The 11,748-nt window shown below is 51.2% G+C and overlaps 2 protein-coding genes and 1 pseudogene across 2 annotated transcripts; all 3 read right to left on the reverse strand.

Annotated features, from left to right (window-relative positions):
• Window positions 1–1,115: 1,115 nt before the first annotated feature.
• LOC138105309 (feather beta keratin-like) lies at window positions 1,116–3,298 on the reverse strand. Its single transcript, XM_069005090.1, has 3 exons — window positions 3,294–3,298; window positions 1,659–1,810; window positions 1,116–1,462 (listed from the first exon to the last, which is right to left on the reverse strand). The coding sequence occupies exons 1-3, from the start codon at window positions 3,296–3,298 to the stop codon at window positions 1,116–1,118; spliced, it is 504 nt and encodes a 167-aa protein (XP_068861191.1).
• A 950-nt stretch (window positions 3,299–4,248) lies between these two features.
• LOC138106046 (feather beta keratin-like) lies at window positions 4,249–4,920 on the reverse strand. Its single transcript, XM_069006069.1, has 2 exons — window positions 4,800–4,920; window positions 4,249–4,607 (listed from the first exon to the last, which is right to left on the reverse strand). Exons 1-2 carry the CDS (start codon window positions 4,918–4,920, stop codon window positions 4,249–4,251), a joined length of 480 nt encoding a protein of 159 aa, XP_068862170.1.
• A 4,540-nt stretch (window positions 4,921–9,460) lies between these two features.
• LOC138106047 (feather beta keratin-like) lies at window positions 9,461–10,094 on the reverse strand (annotated as a pseudogene).
• Window positions 10,095–11,748: the final 1,654 nt, after the last annotated feature.

The following is an 11,748-nucleotide window of genomic DNA, read 5'->3' on the forward strand; positions in this document are numbered from 1 at the left end:
AAGTGATCACTGAAGTCGACTGCTATGTTTATATAATGTGTAACGTTCTGGACCAAGAGCCTTGCGATCCGAAGTCCAGGTGAAGTCAAGTCTCAAGGGAAGTAGGTCAAGAGTCTTATCCATGGAACCAACACTGATCAACATCCTCAATATTCAGGTGGGTGTGTGCAGGCACTTCTGGGCTCCCCAGGGAAGGAAGCCCATGGACTTATTGAAGCACGACCAGTGCAAGGCCACCAAGATAAAGTAAGGGCTGGAGAATCTTTCACAGAGGATTGAGATACCTGGGACTCCCAGGAGACAAGGCTGGACAGGGGAGCGTCATCAGTGTGTGCAAATTCCTGTTTGCAGGGGATGAAGTTGAGGGAGCCTGGCTGATCTCAGCAATGCAACCATGAGGGAAAAGAGGGCAAGGGCAGAAAGTGAAAACAGATGGAATTCCATGGGCACAAAAGGCAAGAACTTTTCATTGTGAGGGTAGTCAGAGATGGGAAGAGGTGGTGGAGGCTCTGTCCTTGATGATCCAAACCTGAACTGTCTGTGGTTCTGGAAATCCTTGTCTTGCTTGAGGGCTCCCCAGGATTGCTGTCCAAGTGGATGATGTTGATTTTCTGTTTGCGGTGAGGGTTAGAGAGTCCTGCTGGGAGGAGACTTTGTCAAGTATGTGCTGCCATGGAGTGGCTTTGCCAGAGACATGCACAGGAGAGCATTGATGTGTCAAAGCCTTTGATGTATCAGGTGATGGGCTTGTGTCATGTTCTGGAAGGTCGTCCCACTCCTCCCTTACATCCCTTGCTGATCTTGGTTGGTACTGATGGTGACATCTTTACTAAGGAAGGTGTTTTGCCTCTCCTCCATCCACCCCAATGGCCTGTTCATTCCTGCCATTGTGTTGGGTGAGGATATGAGACCACTGGAATGCAAAACCAGAGGAGGCATCTAAGGCTTTGATGCAACAGAGCTTTATTGAGGCAAAAAAAAAACTGAAGAGAAAGGATAAGGAATTTGAAGGGAGTTGATCAGCGGTGCAGGTAGGGCAACCATCTCCTGCTTTACTTGTGGGAGCTGTTGCCAGAGCACCGAGCTGGTGGTCTCAGGAGTGGTGCCGAGGGCCCTTAGCAGATGTAGCCGCCCCTTCTGCCATAACAGCCCAGGCCTCCCAGCCCATAGCCATAGCCAAGGCCAAAGCCAAAGCCACCAAATCCACCAGAGATGGGCTGTCCCTGCACACTGAGTTCACTGCCAACAGCAGCCGAGGAGGTGGATCCGACGGCGGTGTTCTGGGGGAAGGAGGTCATGATGGGTCCTGGCAGGGTGACCAGCACGGGGGAAGGCTGGATAATGACGCTGGAGTCCTGGCACTGGCGGACACAGGGCTCGTTGCAGCTGTTGGCCAGCGGGGTGGGTCCGCAGGGGCGGCAGAGGTCGTAGCAGGCCATGGGTGTGGTGTGGAGGTTCCCTGGAAGAGAGAGGGGAGTGAGGCAGGGCAGGGGTGTGAGGGGTGTGAGGGGCGGTGATGCAGGAGGGTGAGGGAGTGTGGAGGCTGTTGTGGGGTTGTGGGGAGGCGTGAGGGCTGCTGAGGCTGGGGCCAAGCATGGTGGCAGAGAGGGTCCAGGGGTGCAGGAGCAGGAGGGTCTGGGGGCTTGAGACTCACCTGGTTGTCAGCAGGAGCCAGAGGAGAAGGCGTGAGGAGAAGTGTTTGAGGGAGAGAAGCGCTGGGCCGGCTTTTATGCTGGTTGTGGAGGGGCGGGGCGGCTTTGTCCCATGGCCTTGGGGCCTTTTGGAGGCAGCAGTTCTTGGCCTGCCGAGTCTAGTGAGTCATGAGGTGGGGAGTGTTTTCCTTCCCCTCAATTCGGAAGTGTCATGTTCTACTCTTGATGCCGTGTCCATATGACCTTCACGGCAGCTTTGAAATGAAAGTTTTTATTTGGCAGGATTTGCATGGAAGATGCATGTCAGAGGATGCAGAATAGACAACAATAACTTCGGGGTGTCATCAGAGCGGCCATCCTGTTGCTCTTGTGTGGTTTGGTTTGTGGGTGTGTTGTATAAATGGGCCCCATTCTATTGCATCCTTGTCAGACTGGTCTGGGCTTTGCAGCTCGGCCATGTGTGAGGAGTTGACCCTTCCATCATGGTCATTCCTCCCCATATCACCACCAGGTGACCAGACCTGTCCTTCTGACTGGCCTTTCTTGTTGTTTCCGCTCTGGCTTTGACACCCTGGTGTTTCTGGTGTGACACGTCCAAGGAACAGCTGCTGAGGGATCTGGAGAACAAGACTTTTGAGTAGTGGTTGTATGATCTGTGGATTTTTAGATGCAGACAAAGCAGCCAGAGGAGAGATCTTCTCTCTCTCCACAGCTTTCTGAAGAGTTTTTTTGCAAGACTCTTGTTGCTCTTTTCTCCCTTTTAGCAAGTGATGGCACAAGTGAAAATGGCCTTGAGTTACTAAACCTTGAGTTTACATGGTGATGGGCAGCCTTGTTGAGCAGTTCCTGCTTGAGCAGGTTGGGTTGGATTCCACAATCTGCTACACAAACAGAGGGGGATGGGACAAGGGGAAATTTCTTCCCACTACCGGAGGGTAGGGTTAGATGGGATATTGGGAAGAAATTCTTCCCTGTGTGGGTGATGAGGCCCTGGCACAAGTTGCCCAGAGAAGCTGTGACTGCTGCAACCGCAGTAGTGTTCGAGGCTGGGTTGGCCAGTGCTTGGAGCAACCTGGGATAGTAGAAGATGTCTTTGTCCACGGCAGGAGTTGGAATGAGTGAGTCCGCAAGGTCCTTTCCAAGCCAAACCATTCTACAATGAGTCTTTGGTCACCTCCGAGAGGTTCCTTGAGCACTAGTGATTCCCTTTGGTGTGATTCTGCTTCCTGGGATGGGCACGCAGTCCTGCTAAGGGAGAAAGTTCCTCACCGGGGAGCAGAATGAAGCCCTCACAATCCAATGAGAATGGTCAGTGATAGACTTGTCTGTGGCACTGAATGGATACACCCAAGGGCTCTGAGGGAGCTGGTGGAACTGCTCTCAAGCCACTTGCTATTCTTTGACAGCAGTCCTGGTTGACTGGGGAGGTCCCAGTTGATGGAGGCTTGCAAATGGGATTCTTCCCTAGAAGAAGGGCCAGAAGAAGAGTCTGGGCAACTCCAGGCCTGTCAGTCTGAGGCCGGTGCTGCAGAAGCTGCTGGAGCAGATCATCTTGAGAGTATTTAATGGCCCCTGCCGGACAACCAGGTGATCAGGCCCAGCCAGCCTGAGTTTAGCAAAGTCAGATCCTTCTTGACCAACCTCATCACCTGACCTCCTCAGTAAATGAGGAAAAGCCTGTGGATGACTTTTACTTGGAATGCAGTAAAGACTTAAATCTGCAGGCTTGGGAAGGAGTGACTAGGAAGCTGCCTGTGGGAAAAGGATCTGGGAGTGCTGGTCGACAGGTTGCTGCACATGGTCCAATGTGTCCCCAGATGGCCATGAAAACCAATAGCATCCTGGCTTTTATTACCTATAGTGGGGCCAGCAAGTCCATGGCAGTGACTGTCCCACTGTATTGGGTACTGGTGAGGCCACACCCTGAATCTGAGCTCAGTTTTAGGCTCCTCAGAGCAAGAAAGACATTGAGATGCTCGAGGATGTCCAAAGAACAAGGATGTTGGCGAAGAATCTACAGAACCATTTCTGTGAGGAGCAGCTGAGGGAAGGCTGGTTGCTTTGTCTGGGCACCAGGTCAGCTTGAACTGATTGATTCGCCCAGGTTCCTTGCGCACTCCTGCATTCCAGCGCTGGGATGTTCAGAGAGTCCCGGTGGTGAGGGGCTGGACAAATGTGTGCTGCCATTGAGGGGCTGTGTTGGAGATACGGGCACAAGTGCATTGGTGTGTCCAAGGCTTTGGGAAAAGGAAGGGCTTGAGCTCTATTCTGGAAACCCAGTGGATGGTTCTGCTGTTGACAGATATCCCAGGAGAGGTCTTGTGGCCCCTTTTGCACCCACACTGATGGGCTGTTGACCCCTGACTTTGGGCTAGATGAAATTGCAAGAGCTCTGGTAGAACAAAGGAGGAGGAGATGTCTCAGGCTATGTTAGAAGAAAATTTTATTGAGGCAAAAGAAGTACAAGGCAGGAGAAACAAGTGGAAGGGAGATGGTGTGAGGTACAATAAGGGTGACCATCAGTCGAGGTGCTTTGCTTGCCAGAGCTGTTGCCAGAGCACTGAGCTGGTGGTGTCAGGGATGCTGCTGAGAACCCTTAGCAGATGTAGCCGCCCCTTCTGCCATAGCAGCCCAGGCCTCCCAGCCCATAGCCAAATCCACAGCCATAGCCAAAGCCGTAGCCAAAGCCACCAAATCCACCAGAGATGGGCTGTCCCTGCACACTGAGTTCAGTGCCCACGGCAGCCGAGGAGGTGGATCCGACAGCAGTGTTCTGGGGGAAGGAGGTCATGATGGGTCCTGGCAGGGTGATCAGCACAGGGGAAGGGTTGGTGACGACGCTGGAGTCCTGGCATTGCAGGGCACAGGGTTCATTGCAGCTGTTGGCCAGCGGGGTGGGTCCGCAGGGTCGGCAGAGATTGTAGCAGGCCATGGGTGTGGTGTGGAGGGTCCCTGGAAGAGAAGATTGAGGCAGGGCAGGGGGTGTGGGGGTGCGAGGGACCGTGATGAAGGAGGGCAACGGGATTGTGGAGGCTGTTGTGGGGCTGTGGAGAGGTGTGAGGGCTGCTGAGGCTGGGGCCGAGCGTGCTGGAAGTGAGGTGCCAGGGGTGCAGGAGCAGGAGGGTCAGGGACTTGAGACTCACCTTCTTGTCGGCAGGAGCAGGAGGAGGAGGTGTGAGGAGAAGTGTGTGAGGGAGAGAGGTGCTGGGCCGGCTTTTATGCTGGTTGTGGAGGGGCGGGACAGCCTCGGCCGATGCCCTTGAGGCATTTTTCCGGCAGCAGCTCTTGCCTGGCCCAGCCTGGCAAATCTTCAGGCAGGGAGTGTTTTCCTTCCCACATCTGTGCAGTTTGATGTCCTGCTCTTGAGACCGTGTCCGTCTGACCTTCACGGCTGCTTTTAAGTGGAAGTATTAGAGAAATATTCTTTTGCTGAGGAGGCATGTCGGGGCAGTTTGAAGAAGTGACCCAAGCTTTGAAGGGGTGGGGTGTCATCGGTCACCCTCTGCCACTGGTTGTGGTTGCATTTAGAAGAGGGGCCTGTTTTCCTCACAGCCCTGTCAGGCTATTCTGGGCTTTGCAGCTCTGCCAGGTATTAGGACCTGCCCTACCAGTGCATTTTTTCCCTTTTCCTTTGTAAACACCTTTCCAGGGACCTTGTTCCTGCAGACAAGGATGGGACAATTATTTTCACCTGGAAAGCACTGTCAGTGCAGGTTGGACAAGAAGGTGAAAAGGAGTGGTTAGAGTTGATTTTGGAGGGCAAAATTGTATCTTAGTGACTTCCATGTTACCTACAGAGAAGAAAATCTTACTGTTAATGATGCGAGAGCCATGGCTTGTGTTTACCTCCACCTCTTAGCATTGTCTTTGACACTGTCTCCTACTGCAGCATTCCAAACTATCCAAGAATGTACAGGCGGTGTAAACGGTCAGTGAGGTGAACTGCTAGTATTTATCAAATATTTAACAGGCTGGGCCTGGAGGCTTGTGATTCAAAGTCCAGATGAAATCAAGTCCCAAGTGATGCTGGGTCAAGAGTTGTGTTCCTGGAGCCAATGCTGTTCAGCCTCCTCAACAATAATGTGGGTTGGTGTGAGCAGTTCTGGCCTACCCTGGGAAAGAAGCCGATGGATTTAATGAAACCAGATCAGTTCTGGACCACATGGATAATGCAAGTGTTGGAGAGTCTTTCCTAGAGAGGCTGGGAGAGCTCTCAGGACTCTCAGGAGACAAGGATGGACAGGGGAATGTCATAAATGTGTGCAAATCTCTGATGGCAGGAAACAAAGTCGAGGCAGCCTGGCTGTTCTCAGCACATGTAAAGAAAAAGAGGGCAAGGGCATGAGTGAAAACAGGTGGCATTTCATGGGCAGAGCAGAGAATCCTTTTTCAGTGTGAGGGTGGTCACAAAGTGGAAGAGGTGGTGCAGTCTCTGTCCTGGGAGATCCATGTCCAATGGCCATGCTCCTGGACATCCTTCTCTGGGTAGGCCTGCTTAAGCAGAGGGGATGGAAGCACTTCCACTCCTGAGTTTCTCTAAATGTTGATGCCATAACTGCTTTTTTGGAGGGTTTGAGAGTCCCTCTGGAAAGAGAGATTGTCAAGTGTGTGCTTGATGCCTTGAGAGGCCTCCTAGAAACAGAGACTAGACATGAGTAAGGGAATTATGCACAGAGTGACTTTGCCAGAACACTGAGCAAGGCATTGTTATGTCCAAGCCTTTGTTGTAGCAAGTGATGGGCTTGTGACTTGTTCTGGAATTTCCCACCCCTGTGTTTCCCCCTGGCTTTCTGTGTACTAGAGGGGCCATCTTTGCTATGATAATTTTTGTGGTTCTTTTCCACCTTCCCTTAGAGTTTGTGGAGCCTTGTTTTGTGTAAAGTGAGATTGTGAGACTACTGAGGCAGGGCAGGGGTGTGGGGGTGTGAGGGGCGGTGATGCAGGAGGGTGATGGAGTGTGGAGACTGTTGTGGGGCTGTGGGGAGGTGTGAAAGCTTCTGAGGCTGGGGCTGAGTGTTCTGGCCAAGAGGGGCCAGGGGTGCAGGAGCAGGAGGGTCAGGGGCTTGATGCTCACCTGGTTGTCAGCAGGAGCAGAAGGAGAAGGCGTGAGGAGAAGTGTGTGAGTGAGAGAAGCGCTGGGCCGGTTTTTATGCTGGACCTAGAGAGATGGGACAGCCTTGTCCCCTGCTCTTGGGGCATTTTTTAGGCCGCAGCTCTTGGTTGGCTGAGTCTCGTAAGTCCTCAGTTTGGGAGCGTTTTCCTTCCCACAATTTGGCAGTGTCATGTCCTACTCTTGAAGACATGTCCATCTGTCCTTGGAGGCAGCTTTAAAGTGAGAGTTGGTCTCTGGGAGCTTTTGATTGTTCAGTGTGTGTCAGGGAGGGCTGAATAAACAACCAGAGCCCAGGAGATGTGCCATGTCTTCAGTGAGGTCATATTGCGGCATTTGTGTGCTGTGGTTTGTGGGGGCTGTGTGAGGACTCAGCTCATCCCCTTTTGTCTTGAATGAGATCAAGAGAGAGGAACTGGAAAACCAGGAACTGGTCAGGATGGATTTGTTTCATTTTTATGGTCCTTTTGGATTTGTGAAAATTACATGACAATGAACTCTTTCATTTCAAGTGTATTTCTTGACATCATTAAGAAATTCAAAAAACAAGCAACAAATGGTGTCTGATCCCTTTTTTACCAAGGCTGGTCTGTGAATTCACTTATTCTGTATTCAAGCCATAAAGTTTCGTATCTTATATCCTCTAAGTATTAATACTGTGTTCCTGTTAGCAAAACCCAGTAATTACTACCTGATGCTCAGTGTGCTCCTCTTTCCTTCTCTGTCATGTTAGGGGCATTTCTTCATAAAATTCTATGATTTCATCTCATTCTCTTGAGGCCTTTTCCATCTAACCTTGATGGCAGCTTTTAAGTGCAAGTTGGTATTTGGGAGGGTTTGCATGGAAGACAGGTGTTAGGCCAGGCCCAATAAACAACCCAAACTTAGGAGAGGTGTGGTGTCATCAGTGAGATCACCCTGTGGCACTCCTGTGCTGTGATTTGTGGGTTGTGTTGTGAAGAGGGGCCTCATTCCCTCCCAGCCCTGTCTGACTGCTCTGGGATTTGCAGCTGTGCTGCAGGTGCTGCCCCTTCCCTCACATTCCATCGCTCCCCTCCTTGATCCCACCTGGCTATGCCTTACACTACACATGACTTTTCCTGTTCACTGTGCTCTGCGGGTATCTTGGTGCCCTTCTTGCTTTTAAGGTTTTGATATCCAGGGTGGTATAGGTCTCTACTTGGGCTGAGTGTGAAGGGCTGAGGACACTTGTGATTGTCAGAAAGAGGATTTGGAAGTTGCCCAGGGTTGTTGGAGGTGAGTATAGCATGATCCTTGGCAACAAGCCAGGCAAATCTGCATTCTGTCAGTGTCCAGTATGGTGGCCTGAGAAAGGTCTGAAGGGCTGGACCCAGAGGCTTTTGGTCAGTGTCCCAAAATCCAGATGGCAGCAAGTCCCCCGTGCTGTAGGCCAGGAGTTGGATCCATTGGGCCAAGCCTGAAAATCTGACAGGTGCTGGACATTTGCTGGAGCTCAGCAAGGGCAGCTGCCAATGGCTGTTTCTTGGGAGGAGTCATCCCAGGTAGAAAGGAATGTCTGAGTATCAGATGTAGGAATTGTTTTCTTCTGGGAAATAGCCCTTGTGTTTCTGGGTGAGAAAAAATGGAGCAGGAGTTGTCCCTGTACCATTGTGGGACCCCCAGTCTCCAGATCAGGAGTGGGGAGAAGTGTTGTAATGAGGCAGTGGGAGGTGACTCTTGGTGTCTCCTGAACACTGGTGAGGTCCCATGTGAGGTGTTCTGAACAGTTCTGGGCTTGCCATGTGTAAATGAAGTAGATTTAGTGAAAGAAAACCAGTTCAGGGCCAGTAAGATTCCAAAGGGTCTGGAGGATCATTCCTAGAGGAGAGACTGTGAGAGCTGAGACTCCCAGGAGACACGGATGGACGAGGGGGTGTCATCAGTGTGTGCAAATTCCTGATGGCAGAGAATGAAGTCGAGGGGGCCCGGCAGTTCTTAGCAGTGCACATGTGGAGGACAAGAGGCCTTGGGCACAAGTGAAAACAGATGGAATTCCATGGGCAAGGCAGAAAAGCCTTTTTCAGTGTGAGTTTTGTCCCAGAGTAAAAGAGGTGGTGGAGTCTGTCCTGGGAGATCCAGCACTGAACTGTCCAAGGTCCTGGAAATCTGGCTTTTGCTGGCTCTGATCAAGCAGAAGAGAATGAACCAATTGAACTCCACAGTTCCTGCCTAAGTGGATGAGGTTCCTGTTTCATTATTTGGGACGGTTAGAGTGTCCTGCTGGGAAGAGTTTTTCGAGTGTGTCCTGTCACAGAGACACTTTGAGAGAGCCATGAACAAGAGAAATTTCGTGTGTCAAAGACTTTGGTACAGTAGGTGATAGGCTCGTGTCACCCCTCAATCCCTGCTTCCCATGCCAGTCTTGATTGTTCCTCATGGTCTCATATTTTCTAAGAAAGATGTTGAGCCCCCTTTCCATTCACCCCAATGGTTTGTTTATTTCTGGCATTGTGCTGGGTGAGGAGGTGAGACCATTGGAATTCAGAAAGATGAGGAGACATCTCAGGTTTGATGCAGGAAATCTTTATTGAGGCAAACGATGGAAAAGACAAGAGAAACAGGTAGAAGGGATCTGGTGTGAGGTAGAAGTAGGGCGACCATCAGCCAAGGTGCTTTGCTTGCAGGAGCTTTTGCAAGAGCACCGAGCTGGTGGTGTCAGAGCTTGTGCTGAGGGCCCTTAGCAGATGTAGCCGCCCCTTCTGCCATAGCAGCCCAGGCCTCCCAGCCCATAGCCATAGCCAAGGCCGAAGCCAAATCCACCAGAGATGGGCTGTCCCTGGGCACTGAGTTCACTACCAACAGCAGCTGAGGAGGTGGATCCAACAGCGGTGTTCTGGGGGAAGGAGGTCATGATGGGTCCTGGCAGGGTGATCAGCACTGGGGAAGGCTGGATGACAACATGGGAGTCCTGGCATTGCAGGGCACAGGGCTCGTTGCAGCTGTTGGCCAGCGGAGTGGGTCCGCAGGGTTGGCAGCGGTTGTAGCAGGCCATGGGTGTGGTGTGGAGGGTTCCTGGAAGAGAGAGAGGGGAGTGAGGCAGGGCAGGGGTGTGGGGGTCTGAGGGGGAGTGTGGAGGCTGTTGTGGGGCTGTGGAGAGGCGTGAGGGCTGCTGAGGCTGGGGCTGAGTGTGGCGTAAGAGAGAGGCCTGGGGGTGCAGGAGCAGGAGGGTCAGGAACTTGGGACTCACCTGGTTGTCAGCACAGAAGAAACAGAAGGCGTGAAGAGAAGTGTGTGAGGGAGAAAGGCACTGAGCCGGCTTTTATGCTGGTCCTGGAGGGGCAGGACAGCCTTGTCCCATGGCCTTGGGGCATTTTGCAGGTAGCAACTCTTGGCTGGCCCAGGCTGGTGAGTCATGAGGTGGGGAGTGTTTTCCTTCCTGCAATTCTGCAATTCCATGTCCTCCCCTTGAGTCCATCTGACCTTGGCGGCACCTTTAATGTGAGAGCTGGCCTTTGGGAGGATTTGATTGTTCGATGTGTGTCAGGGAGGACTGAATAAACAACCAGAGCCCCAGAGAATTGCAATGTCATCAGTGAGGTCATTTCATGGCACTGGTGTGCTGTGGTTTGTGGTTGCCTTGTGATGATGACTGGGCTCCTCTTCTGTGCCAATGGATGTCCATCGGTCATCGTGTTGCACCCAGGAATGCTGAGGGAGCTGCTGGTTTCTTGGGGACGTCACTCTGCAATTGCTTGGAAAGGTCACAGTGCCTGGGAGCAGTTCCTGAATGATGAAAGAGAGTTTGTCTGCTTGTGTCTTGAATGGGGTCAAGGGAGAGGATCTGGAAAAGTAGAAGCTGTTCAGGCTGTACTTGCTCCATTGTTATGGTCCATGTGGATTTCTCAACTTTGCATGACAAAGTACTCTGCCGAATAAGTATTTCCTGACCTCATTCAGAAATCACAAAACAAACAATAAACCTGGCCTGATCCCTTTTTTCCCCAAGTTGTTCTGTGACATGACTTCACTTATTCCACATTCAAGCCACAAGGTATAACTTGTAAGTCTTAATATTTTGTTCCTGTTAGCAAAAACCAATAATTACGAACTCATGGTCAGCAAGCCCCTCTTTCCTTTTCTGTCATGATGTGGGTGTTTCTTTATGGAATTCTATGATTCCATGTCCTGCTCTTGACTCCTTTTCCTTCTAACCTTGGCAGCTGCTTTTAAGATGTCTGTTGGTATTTGGGAGGGTTTGCACGGAAGTTGAGTGTCCGGGAGGGCTGAATAAACAACCAAAGCATTGGAGAGGTGGGGTTGTCATGAGTGAGGTCACTGCATGACATTCATGTACTGTGGTTTGTGGATGCGTTTTTGTGCCGGTTTGGCCAAATTTAGAAATATATCCTCTGAGAGAAGGCAGGTCACCAACCCTCCCCCACCAGGTTCGGGAAAGAAGAAATTTTCCGCAAAGGAAAGTGGAAAAGATAAAAACTATTTATTTTAACAAACACATGGGAAAAGGAAAATAATGCTAAATGATAAAATCTTTCACTGTGGAGAAAATACCTGGGAAAGTGTTAGAGTCCTCCCTTTGGTCTCCTCGGAGCTGGGGCTTGGCCCAGGGCCAGGCCCTCTGTGCTCGGTGGAAAGTCCTCCCAATGTGTTCTGATATTGAAGCAGTCCACAGAAAAAGGGAAAAAAGCTGAAATTCCAGGGAAGGAAAAAAAGTTCAACTCTCAGTCTCCCTTCGGAGAAAAAGAAGCTGAAACTGGCCAGAAGCTGACAGGGAAGCAGCAAACCGGGTGCCTCCACCCTCCCCTGCCACAGCTGAATAAAAGTCGCTATCTCTGTGTGACCTTGAACAAGCTGCAAACTGCTCTGAAAAAGTTTTGCTCAGTTTTTCCTTCCTCCTCTCAGGCTCAGTTTAAAGGCATAGAAAGGTGCAAGAATTAATTTCTGGGCATAGGGCAGCGACATGGGATGCACATCATAAAGTCACCGCAAGACAGTTTTGAAGAGGAG

This window comes from Aphelocoma coerulescens, chromosome 2 (genome assembly GCF_041296385.1).
Source record: "Aphelocoma coerulescens isolate FSJ_1873_10779 chromosome 2, UR_Acoe_1.0, whole genome shotgun sequence".
Lineage (NCBI taxonomy): Eukaryota > Metazoa > Chordata > Aves > Passeriformes > Corvidae > Aphelocoma > Aphelocoma coerulescens.

Coding starts and splice junctions, on each gene's coding strand:
- LOC138105309 (XM_069005090.1), bottom strand. Junction 1,463..1,658: donor CCTCTGGCTCCTGCTGACAA/CCAGGTGAGTCT, acceptor CCCTCTCTCTTC/CAGGGAACCTCCACACCACA.
- LOC138106046 (XM_069006069.1), bottom strand. CDS start 4,920: ATGCCTCAAGGGCATCGGCCGAGGCTGTCCCGCCCCTCCACAACCAGC. Junction 4,608..4,799: donor CCTCCTGCTCCTGCCGACAA/GAAGGTGAGTCT, acceptor AATCTTCTCTTC/CAGGGACCCTCCACACCACA.